This window comes from Ovis aries, chromosome X (assembly GCF_016772045.2).
Source record: "Ovis aries strain OAR_USU_Benz2616 breed Rambouillet chromosome X, ARS-UI_Ramb_v3.0, whole genome shotgun sequence".
Classification (NCBI taxonomy): Eukaryota; Metazoa; Chordata; class Mammalia; order Artiodactyla; family Bovidae; genus Ovis; species Ovis aries.
The window spans coordinates 40381482-40396009 of record NC_056080.1 but is presented as its reverse complement, the minus strand read 5'-3'; the positions used below and the strand labels follow the sequence as shown (position 1 = coordinate 40396009).

The window sequence follows — 14528 nt, the reverse complement described above, 5'->3', positions numbered from 1 at the left end:
ATACTTAAGTATTACATGTCCTAAAAGTGGGAACTGGAGAGGAAAAGGAATAAAGTTGACATTTATTAAAACCTGACTTGCTCATGTCTCTAAAATGACAGAGGGAGAGGATGAAAGTGGGGGAAGGAGGGAGGGAAAGAGGAGGATGCACATGGGCGAGAGCACACACGTCAACTCTTTCCTATCATACTTGTAAGTAGAGAGAATAACCTATAATAGCTAGACAATAAAAATGTACCCTCAAATGACAGATGTAAGTCCTCTACAATAACTTTTGCCTAAAACTTACCCATACAGAATTCTACATAAACATGCACCAACTGTAAGCAAGTTTGTGATTCACGTGCATGCCCCGCCGTGACAAATTCACCTCTAAGTGCTGTCTGAGCTGCATTACAAGTTTTAATGTTTGTCTTATTCAATTTACTATTTCCTGGTATAAAAGTATGTACAATAGAAAGCTGAAAACTAATTCTTTCAACTTCCATTTCAAGAAATGAGAAAAAAGAACGGCAATTCAAATTCAAAAGAAGTAAAAGGGAACACGAAATAAGGGTTAAAAGCATACAAGTAGGAAGGGGGGAGAGAGTTAAAGCCAAAAATTGGTTTGAGGGAAGGTTTGATGAAATTGATAAATCCTTTCTTTAGGAAAGGGTAATCAGGAGAGAGAACACAAATTAGCACTATCAAGGATGAAAAAGGAGATGTTACCACAGATCCTAAGACATTAAAAAGATAAAAAAGGATATTATAAACAGTCTTGCTTCAATACATTTGACAATCTAGATGCAGTGGACAAATTCCTTGAGAAAACACATTACCAAAAGTCACACACACACACAAATCAGAAAATCCCCCTATTAAAAAAAAGTTGGATCTGCAGTTATATCCTTTCCACAAATACAGCCCCAGGCAGATTGTTTTGATTTTATTGGTGAAATTATTAATGCAGAAATAACTGAAATCTTATACAAATTCATCCAGAGAACAGAAAAAGAATATTACCCTTTGAGTTTTGAGGTCAGCATAAAATCTTGATACCCAAATCTATTTTAAGCTCTTAGAAAATATTATTTCATTTGATGCTCTTAATGATCCCATGAAGTACAGTATTGTTATATTTTTACAGCAGAAAAACTAAGGTTTAAAAGGTCATATAATTTACCCAGAGTCATAAAGCTAGCATCGCATGGTGCAAAGCTAAAATGTGAGCACAAGCAACATGACTCGAGTCCATACTCTCACCACAGGCTACATCAAATGATTTAATGCTTTGCTCTGGAACTGACAAAGGGCTTAACTTTAATGATTACTAATAGAATAAGACACCAGAGGGAAAAAAGGGGCTACATACCCAAGCATCACCACCTATACAGTATTTGAGATTCTTGTTACTGTGTAAGACACATGTTTATTTTTCTTAATAACAGCTTTATGGTTCACAAATTATTCAGAACATACTCCTAATTATTCACAACATGGGATATTTAGTTATTTAGAACATGGGATATCTGTACCTGTAACAGATACACCAACGTAACTTTAACTAGTATCTTAAACTTCCTACCTGATTCTGCTGGAGGGCGGGCTGAGACTGTCCATCAGGAGCCTGGCCCTGGCTGTCATTCCCTCCTACTGGAGAGCCACGAGTCGTGGCTGTCATACTCGACACAGGGCAGATCTTTGCAATTTTGTCTGCTTATGTAGTTGTCTTGAAAAAAGAAATTATAGTCCACTTATAGAAGATGAAGTACCAGCATTTGCCAGTCTTAAAAAGCTCCAATTCAAGAATAAACCATCTTGCAGAGACCATTGCATAACCTACAAGTAAAAGGAAAAAAAAAAGCACATTTGTTTTAGACATAAAAAAACATTAAGGAATTGTTCAAATTTAATATTACCAGTGAATCTAGTCAGGAGAAGGTGGCTATGTAAAAGAGAGGACAAAGTGAAAAGTTAGTTTCATTAATACTATATTTAAATAAACTGATAATAGTACATCAGTAGTTACATCAAGAAAACATACAAATACAGCCTCATAATATTTCAGTTTCCTCCTATCAAGGTTATTTATTTGGCTGTTATTTCGATTCAATTATGGAGTGGCAAAAACTGTCTTCAATTTGCTAATGGCTTGAATATACACAATTTCACAAACGTATTTAAGATATAAACCAAGTAATAAAATCTGATCATTAAAAATATTTCAGGAAGAACTGTACAACTAACATTTATCACTGGTACATGGATATTAAAATGGTTTCTAAACAAATGTACAAGTGGTTTTAACAGAAACTTCAAAACTTTGGGGGACGTTTTCTTTGGAGAGGGTTCAAACTGTATCCTACTCCTCCAATACAACCTGTTTTGTCAAATGACCTTGACTTTTCCCTTTTGGGGAGGTTTTGGCCCCAGGCACCTCTAGAGCCATGGCAGGGCTCCAGAGCCAAACTGTTTAACAATGGAATTCTTCTTTGCTACCTGAGCAGCAAAGGTGTATAGAGGAAGACCACCAAACCCTCAATTCTGTATTCTTGGCTGCAGAGTAAAATCATCCAAGGTGCTTTTAAAAACACTGATGTCCAAACCCCTCTTCAGAATGAATAAATTACAGTATTTTGGAGTTAAGCCTAGGCATCAGCACTTTTAAAAATATCTCCCCCATAACTGATTCTAATATGCCACAAGAATGAGAACCTCAACTGATTGATTTACAGGTATTTAGTTTTAAGGAAACCACATTTCCATTTACTCCATGTTTGCCTCAAACTTAAAGTTTAAGACTGATAGTATCGAGGACTGCTGCTGCTGCTGCTAAGTTGCTTCAGTCGTGTCCAACTCTGTGCAACCCCGTAGACGGCAGCCCACTAGGCTTCTCTGTCCCTGGGATTCTCCAGGCAAGAACACTGGAGTGGGTTGCCATTTCCTTCTCCAATGTGTGAAAGTGAAAAGTAAAAGTAAAGTCGCTCAGTCATGTCTAACTCTTCGCGACCCCATGGACTGGTGAGGCTAAAAACGGGAAAACCTTTAATACGTAAAGTGGAAAAACAAAAGGTAACACGGTTGAACAGTCTCTCTCTCACTTTTGCTTTCCATGTTTATACAACCTACATTACAAAAAAGTTTCATGTGAAGTAGACAATTAAAAAAACCCACCTATCATTTTCTTCAGCCATTTTGGGTTGGCTGGCAAATTGTTTAACTATTCTTTTTCTCAATACACAAAACATCAACTACCTGATTCACCTTCAATCTTCTCTACTTCAACCCTGCTCCAATCTCTTCCTTTTGATCCCATTACTCATGATCCCCAATGAATGATATCTCAATTGTCACCCCCCTCAATCTTTTCCTGGATGTCTCTTAGCCTATAAATGGGCTTCAATCTTCATTACCAAAATGAAAATTCACCAACTTCCGTCCTTCCCTTTCCCCCCAAATCTTAAAAAGAAGGCCTCTGCTTCCCCCTTCCTTTCTTCCATTCTCTCTCATCATCATCTAATTGTATCTAAGCTATCAAGACTGTTTTAAGCCAGTGGGTCTTAGACCTCAGCTGAGGTCTATGAACAGGTTTGAGGATTAACTCCCCCCAAATTACATGCAAATCTTTATAAATATGTACTTTGGAGGGGGAAGAAGGTCTGGTTCACTGATCAATGCTCTACTAATTGACAGCTCATAGTCAAATGACTGTCTGTTGCTGTTCACCCTGTCTGTTCTCTTCTCAGAATTAGCCACAACTGGCTGCCACTACTCCCACGTCCGTTCCTGAACCTGAGGTTCCTTGGCTTTTACAATCCTGAACTTCGATTTTGTTTCCACTTCTTTTCAAAGTGGAGAGGAGAGAATAGTAAGTAGATAGTAGTCACATCAGTGACAAGTACACGTTTTGATGCTGAAACAACAGTGAAAACATCCACTAAACAGCTGACTCTAGGTCAGGAACTGAAGGAAAACTTGGGGGACAGGGTCTTGAAGAGAACGCTAATGTTCACAGAAGAGTGGGAGATGGATTCATTAGTACCATATGGGTTGTTGTTCAGTTGCTAAGCCATGTCCAACTCTGTGATCCCATGAACTGAAGCAAACCAGGCTTCTCTGTCCTTCACTATCTCCCTGAGTTTGCTCAAACTCATGTCCATTGAGTCAGTGATGCCATCCAACCATCTCATTATGTTGCCCCATTCTCCTCCTGCCCTCAATTTTCCCCAGCATCAGGGTCTTTTCCAATGAGTTGGCTCTTTGCAAAAGATAGCTGATGTACTGCAGCTTCAGCTTCAGTCCTTCCAATGAATATTCAGGGTTATTTCCTTTAGGATTGACTGGTTTGATCTCCTTGTAGTTCAAGGGACTCTCTAGAGTCTTCTCCAGCACCACAGTTCGAAAGTGTCAATTCTTTGGCACTCAGCCTTCTTTATGGTCCAACTCTCATATCCATACATGACTACTGGAAAAACCATAGCTTTGACTATATGTACTTTTGCCAGCAAAGTGATGTCTCTGCTTTTTAATATACTGTCTAGATTTGTCATTGCTATTCTTCCAAGGAGCAAGCGTCTTTTAATTTTGTGGCTGCAGTCACCATCCACATTGATTTTGGAACCCAAGAAAATGAAATCTGACACTGTTTCCCCATTTTCCCCTTCTAGCATCATATGGTATCCCCTTGCCCCCAAATAAACACCCCCTTCTGAAAGTGAGTAGTCACAATCTTGGGGGGTGGGAAGAAATATTTTTTATTCCCAAATGTAGGCAAGTTGGGAAGGGGGAAATAAATCCTGAGGCACAACAAAATTAAAATGGTGTTTTTAAGGTACATCCTTACAGTTTACATAGACTGTGGTATTTTCCTGTAAACTAGAAAACCATGGCTCTAAGAAGTGACTTGAACAAAACAGATAAGTTAATAACGCTAAAGTGAATTTTATTACTTTGTCCACTAAACCAATGCCATCACTCTTCAAAAGGTATTTCCAGGAAGCAAACCCAAGGGTGAATGGATAAACATTTGGTCTACACACACAATGGAATAGTATTTAGCATTAACAAGGAAGAAAATTCTGACTTGGATGTACCTAGAGGACATAATGCTAAATGAAACAAATCAGCCACAAAGGGGAAAGCAGTCCATGACTCCACTTATATGAGGTAACTACACTCAGAGAAGGAAAGTAGAAAGGTGGTTACCAGGGGTTGGAAAAGTGGGGTGATGGACAATTATTGATCAAGAGGTACAGAGTTGCAGTTTGGGAGAATGAAAAGTTGTGGAGATGGTTGGTGGTGATGGCTACACAATGTTAATGTACTCAATGCCACTGAACTATATTCTTAATAATGGTTAAAATGGGTTATATATTTTTCCCACAGTAATATATTTTATATATATATATAAAACGGCTCTCTTGCTTTGTACTCCTTTAACATTAGGACATTAACTTAAAACATCTTAAAATTATATTCTCATGTTGTTTGTTTATGCTCAACATTGTTCCATCCATATGCATCTCAGTAACTCTCCATCTTGGAGAAGGCAATGGTACCCCACTCCAGTACTCTTGCCTGGAAAATCCCATGGATGGAGAAGCCTGGTAGGCTGCAGTCCTACCAGAGTTGGACACAACTCAGTGACTTCCCTTTCACTTTTCACTTTCATGCATTAGAGAAGGAAATGGCAACCCACTCCAGTGTTCTTGCCTGGAGAATCCCGGGGACGGGGGAGCCTGGTGGGCTGCCGTCTACGGGGTCGCACAGAGTTGGACACGACTGAAGCGACTTAGCAGCAGCAGCAGCAACTCTCCATCTCTAGATAAATCGAAAATATCTGGCAAAAAGTCAGAGGACAAATTATTCTAGATAAAAGCATTCTGTGGATAACTAAGGGACTATCCTTTTCAACAAAATAACACTAAGGTAAATGGAAAAGGCAGCAGTCTGAGACCTCTCCCCAGATAAAACACCTTTCTCTCAGACCACAGAACTCAATCATCTTCTCCACATTTCTGTGCTGGGCAGGCACAGTAGGTCTCAGCACAGCATATACCTCGCTCTATTCTGCTATTTTTAACAGTCATCTCTCTACCACCACGTAAGAATTGGATACTTTTCCCTTAGTGTGCTAGGTTGAGAGATTAAGAACAAGACACAGGAATGGAGCAATTAAAAGTAATTTCTGGATTCAAACATAACTCTTGCTCAAAACCCCACCTCTGCCACTTACAAGCTGCCCTACCTTAAAGTCCAGTAACAAGTACTCTCACTAATTTTCCAGGTCTTTAAAGCAGACAGTGCTACCCACAAAAATGCCATGAAGGGGCTTCCCCTGTGGTCCTGTGGTTAAGACTGCATGCTCCCAAGGCAGGGGACAGAGATTCGATGCTCGGTTGGGGAACTAAAATCTCACATGCCATGTAGCACAGCAAAAAGAGAAAAAAGTCATGAGAATTATTTTAATAAAAGTGTTTCATAAATACCAAACACAGTAGTTCTCAAAAATTTTAATTTTCCTTTCCTTTTCTATAGTGTACTGTGTAGAGTTACTGAATATTTGAGCTAAGAATTTGAAAATAATGTATTGAAATATAATCTGGAAAGTCTGAATGGAGGAAAAAAAAGTCAAAGATACACTACAACTACGTTACCCAAGAATAACACCACTATTTTTTTCCTCCTTTTCTTTCCCTTTTTTTTTTTTTTTGGCTACACCACAGGGCTTTCAAGACTTTAGTTTCCCCACAGGGACTGAACCTGGGTCACTGGCAGTGAGAGTGTGGAGTCCTAACCACTGACAACCAGGGAATTTCCAACACTGGTAGCTTTCTTAATTTTTTTTTTTTTAAAGTGAAATGTTAGTTGCTCAGTCATATCCAATTCTTTGCCACCTCGTGGACTGTAGCCCACCAGGCTCCTCTGTCCATGGGATTTCCCAGGCAAGAATACTGGAGTGGCTAGGGGATCTTCCTGACACAGGGATCGAACCAGGGTCTCCTGCATTGCAGGCAGATTCTTTACCATCCGAACCATCAGGGAATCCCCTGGAACACTGGTACCTTTCTTAATAAATCCCATTCAATTCAAGTGGATGGGATTTGAATTGCTATCACACTCCTTTACTTGATTACAAGAAGTACTCTCGGACTTCCCTGGTGGTCCAGTGGCTAAGAACTCTGTGCTCCCAATGCAGGGGGCCTAGGTTTGATTCCTGGTCAGGGAACTATATTCCACATGCCGAAACTAAGACCTGGTACACTCAAATAAATAAATAAATAATTTTAAAAAAAAAAAAAGAGAGAGAGAGAGAGAAGTACTCTCAAGGTTCTAAAGGAGCTTATCTTCCAAGTCACAGTTATTTAGGCATTCATAGCTGTGTTAGTCGGAGAAGGCAATGGCAACCCACTCTAGTACTCTCGCCTGGAAAATCCCATGGGCGGAGAGTTGCGGACACTACTGAGCGACTTCACTTTCATTTTTCACTTCCATGCATTGGAGAAGGAAATGGCAACCCACTCCAGTACTCTTGCCTGGAGAATCCCAGGGACGGGAGAGCCTGGTGGGCTGCCGTCTATGGGGTCGCACAGAGTCGGACACGACTGAAGCGATTAAGCAGCAGCAGCAGCTGAGTTAGAACAAACTTTCTACCAAGTTAATGTAGAAGTATCCTACACAGAACTGAGCAACTCAATAATCATTCAGATCATTTAAAATCTGACACAACAGCCACCAGTTCCTGTAGGAACACTAAAAGTCAATAAATCACAATGTGAAAATGTACTGTACAAAGTAAAGTTTGAAGCTTAACATTTTATTTTAGAAAAACAAGAGTATTGCAGGGGTCATTGTTCTCCCACCCTTTCATATGAATTTTACCAGAATGCATCTTGGATTTTCTGCAATACAAAATGGCAATATCAGCTGTTTTATCTGGGGAGAGGTCTCAGACTGCTGCCTTTTCCATTTACCTTAGTGTTATTTTGTTGAAAAGGAGAGTCCCTTTAGAACTTATGGTATTTTTATATTCAAACTTAGCACCTTCCAAGATGGGAAAAGCATCACGTTTACCTGGATAAAGCTTGGTCACCCATTATACTAAATAACCTAGTATTCCATAAACATCAACCATTTGTATTTATTTTAAACTTTGTAGGACTGAATTTCTATAGCAGCTTTCAAATGGAAGGGCCTTAATACCACAAAAACCCTCAAGACAAAGAATGGTCCTTCTCTACATTCTTCCATCTCTGCTCAAACTTTCCCTACATTCCAGAATCTCTTTTATACAGCACACTGAAAGTCTCTACAATTCCACATATATGATCCTACTATACTAAAAGAGTCCTTCTCTTTCTAAATTTTTCTCTTTTCATCCAAAATATAAAGGCCGTTAAAATAAAAACTCAAAGCTTAGTCATTTAAGAAATATATGCTGAGTATCTACAGTGGGCCACATATTGTTTTCAGCATGAAGGAATAAATACATGGCGTTACACAGCTGGCCAATCTCTGCTCTTGTGGAACTAACATTACACACTGTGTTGAGAGATAAGCAACAATGCCAAGTCCAACAAATTATTTACTAATCACCAAAATGAGTTCATTAGAAATTAATTTGATAGATCCTTATATACATCCATGAAATTATCTTGAGAACTTAAACCTATTCTGGTTTTATCTATCAAAACCGAAGGGGAAAATTATTCAATTATCTTTCTTCATCTAGTGACTTTCCATGTTTAACTGGCATCTATTACCCTTGTTTTCCTCTTAAAATACTTGACTCAAGAGGTGAGAGACCTAACTGTGAAACACAAGATGTACATACCTAGCACTAGACCTTACTACTCTGACCAGTCACTACAAAATGAAAACCTTAATTACAACTAACTAGACAAACTATTATTTTGCAATTAATACTCTAGCACATAAAAGAAAGAACTTACCTGTTGGTTTAAAATTTTACTGCAAAATGTGTAAGTCGTTTCATCTTTATTATAAGTCAATATGAAACATCTTTTAAGTACTAAGCTTTATTTCAAAATAACCACTATTTTAGTGTATTGGCTTATTTTAAGCCAAGAGTACTTAGATCTTTTTGAATCTTAAACTGGAATTTCTATTGCCATGATAGATTCAACAAGTTTAAAAGCAAACTTTTTATGCATTATAGTCTGGAAGAAAAGATATCCTTCTCTACATAGTTCTTCTACAACGTAAGAAATGACACACATGGGGTATTACAGGTTTGACACAAGTCCATGGACAGAGGAAAACTGCCCAAATCCTCAAGTATATGAAACAGAACACAAAATTTAAAAAAACAAACAACGATCAAAAACAGGTATGTACTTTTAATTATCTGTGCAATACCTGGACTTCTGCTTTTTTAAAAATCCCTTCTAAGATAACATTGAAATGGTAAGTGAAAATTATTGGGGGATAATCCTGACTAATTTATAGATAAACTCACTTGCAAACATTGTCACTGTATTAACTATTTAACTACCTATTATTATTGCTTGTGACACACCTCACAATCAATTATATCAATACACCATGATCCATAACCACTCTAGTGGTAAAGCAAAACACGTTTCAGTATTTATACTATCCAAGGAATTGTTTCTTTTATGCAGTTGTTGGTTCTATTCCATTCAAAATTTCTCTGTGCCTCTACAATTCTGTATCCCATTATTTACAGTGGGTGTTTTTTTGCCCCACACCAAGTAATTATCGATACCAGCTGGATGTCCTGCAATTCAACTCAATTCTGACACTATCTACCGAAAGATAGCTCCAGATTCCACTTGCTAAGGGCTCAGTGTTACAAGACTGACCCTCCTCCCACTTCACATATCAGCCATAAATCTAAGTTGTCACCTGTGCTTCTGACCGATAGGCTATAAAATGGAGGCTCCAAAGACTCCCTCCTTGGGTTAATTTGCTAGAGCAACTCACAGAAATCAAAGAAACATTTTACTTACTACATCATTGGTTTATTTATTGTAAAAGGATATAAGTTAAGAACAGCCAGATGGTATAGGGCAAGGTATGGAGAAGAGGCATGGAATTTCCATGTCCTCTTTGGGCTCACCACTCGCCCCATATTTCCATGGGTTCACCAAACTGGAAGCTCTCTGAAACCCATCCTTTTGGGGTTTTAGGAAGGCTTTATTACCTAGGCACAACTGATTAAATCACTGGCCATTAAGGACCTTTAAGTCTTTCTCCCCTTCCTTCAGGAAGGGAGGGAGAACACTATTCATAAGCTTGGCTTCCCTGGCAACCAGCCCCCATCCTTGGCTATCTAGAGGCTTTTTAAGTCACTTCATTCACCTAACAAGAGACACCTTCCAGATCCTCACCACTTAGAAAATGCCAAGTTTTAAAAGCTCAGTAGCCAGTAACTGGGATAAAGACTATTTCTTATTATAAATCACAGTATCACAGGTTCCCTTCCAGTTCCGTCTTAATTTGTACATTTCTCTAGACAAGTTATGAGCACTTATGTACGAGGCACAATAATAGGTCCTTTATTTATTTATATAATCTCATTTAATCACCAGGATCCCTATTCCATGATTATCAGTCCAATTTAACAAACAGAAGCAGAAGCTAAGAGATTAAGTAACTTCAGTTTGTCCAAGATGGCATTAACATCTTTGTAGATTCTCAAAGCCGCTGGCTCTTCCATTATATACCATGAAGATTCTCTACAGCCCCCAAGATAAAGATATTCTTTCCATATTTGAAGAGGGAGAATTAAGAGGGGGGTGGGGTGGGGCAAGGATAAGAGACTGATTTTTCTCTTAGAAGTACAGTTACTGTCAGGCCTGTCTGTGCCAATTATGTTTCTCTTTTTTTGGCATTAAAAATGATCACTATTGAATTTTATTAAAATGCAAACCCTAAAATATCATGGCCCTGCTTAAAAAATCCTCAAAGACCCAATGAAGACCAAAATACTTCTCTAATGGTTTAGTATGCTCTTGAACACCCAACTTTGGGCTCATCTTGCAACTACTTTACCCAGAGCTGGTTCTAAGTCCAATTCGCTTTCTTGTTGTTCCTTCAAAATGTACTTTCTCATGCTGACTGTGGAGCCTTTGCAAAAGTGGTCTTAGTCTTGCCCATACAGATTCACCAATCCCCAACTCTCCTTACTCAGAATCCATCAAGTACTCCTATCAGAGGCTCTCAGAGGAAACTGCATTTTTCTTTCATAGCACCTGTGTATGATCTCTCTCCCTACCAGAACAGAAAAGCTCCACAAGCGGGAATTCCCTGGCAGTCCAGTGGTTAGGACTCTGAAATTCCACTGTAGGGGGCACAGGTTTGTACCAGGGGAACAAAGATCCCACATGCCTCAAGGAACAGTTAAAAAAAAAAAAACTCTAAGGGCAGAAGCTGTATGAGCTTTGCTCATCATTGAATCCCAAGAATTCACTGGCACACAATAGGTAAACACTCAAAACAAAAAGAAAGGGGACAGTGGGTAGTGCACTACAAGTCAAACCCTGTCCCTTTTTCAGCGCTAGTACTCCTTTTATGACATGTCCACATTATTTTTTCCACTCCCACTCACACCACACTAGGCTAGACTCCAACTGGAACATCCTGGATGGTCTCCACACTACCAATCTTTTTAGTATATTATTGCTATATCAATCTCAACACTTTCAGTCTCTGAAACCTTTAGTGGCTTCTCCTCTCTACTTTTTACATAATATTGTTCTTCAAGATCAATCACAATCAGCCCTAACTTATCTTCCCAAGTCCATCTCTCATTCCGCAATTTGAATACCATCACAGTCAGGTTGACAAGCCTCAGAAAGTGAGGCAGAGTGAAGAGGCAGTCAAGTGGAAGAGCCAGAATTCTAACTGAGGGAGTACAAGTTCCAGGGTTACAGTCTTAACTACCAGGCCACGCATGAATAATGCTTGAAAATAGGGAGAAAAGTACCATTAATCTCACCATATCCACACCTCCAAGACACAGCATCAAAATATTTATTATGCAGAAGCACATTTGAGAAAATGGATTTTTCACCTAATTTATAATTTCCTCATGCTAAGTATTCTTTTATATTCACCTTTAATGGCTACATATCACAAAATATTTTCTTCTAAAGCACAATAGCTGTACTCCTAAGAAACATGGCATAATCAAAAATGATGTTATAAAAAGAATAGTTTAATGGGAAGATGCCATTTCATGTCCATAACTATAAACCTAAATATCCCTAGGCAATTTTAAAATGTAGCCTTCACTCAAGAGTAAAGGCCTTTCTTTTTGTAGTTTCACCAGTGCTGCCATTATCATTATAACAGGACTCATCATTCTCAAGGCAGCTATATTAAAGAGTCCCCACCCCTCCAGTGTGATGCTAGTTTTAGATAGCTTCAAATTCGATCAATAACTCAGGCTAATGCAAATGAAGATGTCTAATTAATCTGTTAAATCTAAATACATTACTTAAGCTAAATGTCCATATTCTATTATCACTATTAAACACACACACCATTAATTTGTCACTAAATCACTATGTACATCCACTAGTACTTCCTAGAAGTCATCACAACAGAACTGCATCCTTCATTCTAAACTCTGTGGCAACAGAAATTTATTCATTTAGAAGTGCTCAGTAAATGGTCCTTTTTATTCAAAACTTCTCCATACTGTGTCTGTCAAGCCATATGTACACAATTAGGGTACTAAAAGTTTTTATATGTACATAAAAGCTTCAATAAATTCTAGCATCCTTCCCAAAGCATTCTAAAATGTGAATTTTTTAGTGGCTGTAGGGAATGAGTAATAATTTAAAAATGACTTATGGGGGACTTCCCTGGCAGTTCAGTGGTTAAAACTACCCCCATCCCCCCCCAACACAGGGGAGACTGACTGGATCCCTGGTTGGGGGACTAAGATCCTTGTATGCTGCACAGTGTTGGGGAAAAAAAAGACTTGTGGGATGATGGCATCAGAAGCTCTGTGGACACTCGCCAGTGAACAGTGAAACAACTGTAACTGGTAAAAACCATTAAAAAACTTTTGTAGTCTCTAGAAATCATCCTAAGGGTATACAGCAAATGAATACTAAAGAAAATTTACTCAGTAAAAACAGAGTGTCTGGCATTTTGAGCCAGCTCAGCAGGACAGAAGCCCCATTCCAGGTGGGCACAGGGAGGAACACAGGGCTCTCACCCCAAACTCCCAGTCAACTCCTCCCCCCGCCCACCCCACTCTCCCCTTAAGAGGAGGAAGATAGTAAGCATTTCTCATCATCCTCAACTCTCAGCTGCAGAGGCTCCTACTGCAGGGAAGAGCAGCTGAGAAGTCTGGGTGGGGCTCTTTCCTTCCATCCAGGTCCCACTTGCAGAGCAGAAGCTTTGACCCCAGGTTCATCAGGCCAAGAATAACGTGGGCCTAATGACTCTCACTCCACCTCACTCACATGACTGAGGTTCCACACCAAGAGACTAGAGGCTGCTGCTGCCACTCAACACTACTCATGAAGCAGGGGTGTCACTGGCAAGCACCCCATGAAGCAGGGCCACTGTTCCACCCCAATTCTGAAGCAATGGTGTGAAGGTTTTGTTCAAGGGGAGAAGGAGGCCATAAGGGAGCTCTGAAGTTCTCGCCAAGTGAGCTGACTTTACTTGGAACAGAGTAAAGGGAAGTTCGCGCCTGAGGCTGCACTTGAACACAATGGAGGCCGAGATAATAAGCAATTAAGGGGCTGTCTGTCTGCCGAGGGCAAGAAGCTCAACTTTACCAGAAAGAACAAGGGGAAAAAGACAGCTAAGAACAGCCTCCCTGAGGTCAGAAATAAAAGCATTATGAGTCCTCACAATCACTGATTTCTAAAACTGCCCAGCTCTACAAACAACAGGTATTCAAACATATACACCCAAAACATTAATGAAAACTTAGGAAGTATTGGAAACATTAATAGTCATAAGTATAATTTATATTTAACTATTTCAAATCAATGATACGAAGAGATGGGGAGGAAAGCGAGAAATTAGGAAAACAGTATGGAATCAGCGTAGATAAAGAATGAACCAAAGAGGAAATAAGGGAAGCAATGGGGCAGGAGTGACAAACAGTTAACATCTACTGAGCAGTTACTACGCGTCAGGTATCAATTAAAAGTTTTGATCTATTAACCCATTTGATACCCAATCTCAAGAATTAAGTACTCATTATTATCATTTTACAGATGGAAAAAAATGAAGCACATCAAGGTAATCTGACTAAAATGAAGTAACTAATAAGGGACAAAGCTAGCAAATTAAATTTCAAATCTAGATACCCTGGTACCAACAGTTTTGCTCACCTCCCCGCTATGCTACAATTGCTATTTCAATTTCAGTGCTATAGGAGGAAAGACCATAGACGGGATAAATAGAAGGACTTCACCAATTCTAACAAGTGTGTTAGTCGACCACTTTTGTTAAAGATCTCAAACTTATTTTGCCACAAGCAGTGTGGTATACCAAGCAATTCTCTGGCCAGAAATATATGAACTTAAATT

General features: G+C 39.1%; 1 protein-coding gene across 14 annotated transcripts in view; it reads right to left on the bottom strand.

The window, feature by feature from the left end:
• USP9X (ubiquitin specific peptidase 9 X-linked) overlaps nucleotides 1-14528 on the bottom strand; it is a 115348-nt gene that overhangs the window by 79822 nt on the left and 20998 nt on the right. For all 14 annotated transcript variants that reach the window (XM_060407499.1, XM_060407504.1, XM_060407502.1 and 11 more), the window contains one exon: nucleotides 1568-1821. In XM_060407499.1, coding sequence (XP_060263482.1) covers nucleotides 1568-1663 — 96 coding nt within the window. In that variant the 5' untranslated portion in view covers nucleotides 1664-1821. The remainder of the gene's footprint in view (nucleotides 1-1567; nucleotides 1822-14528) is intronic.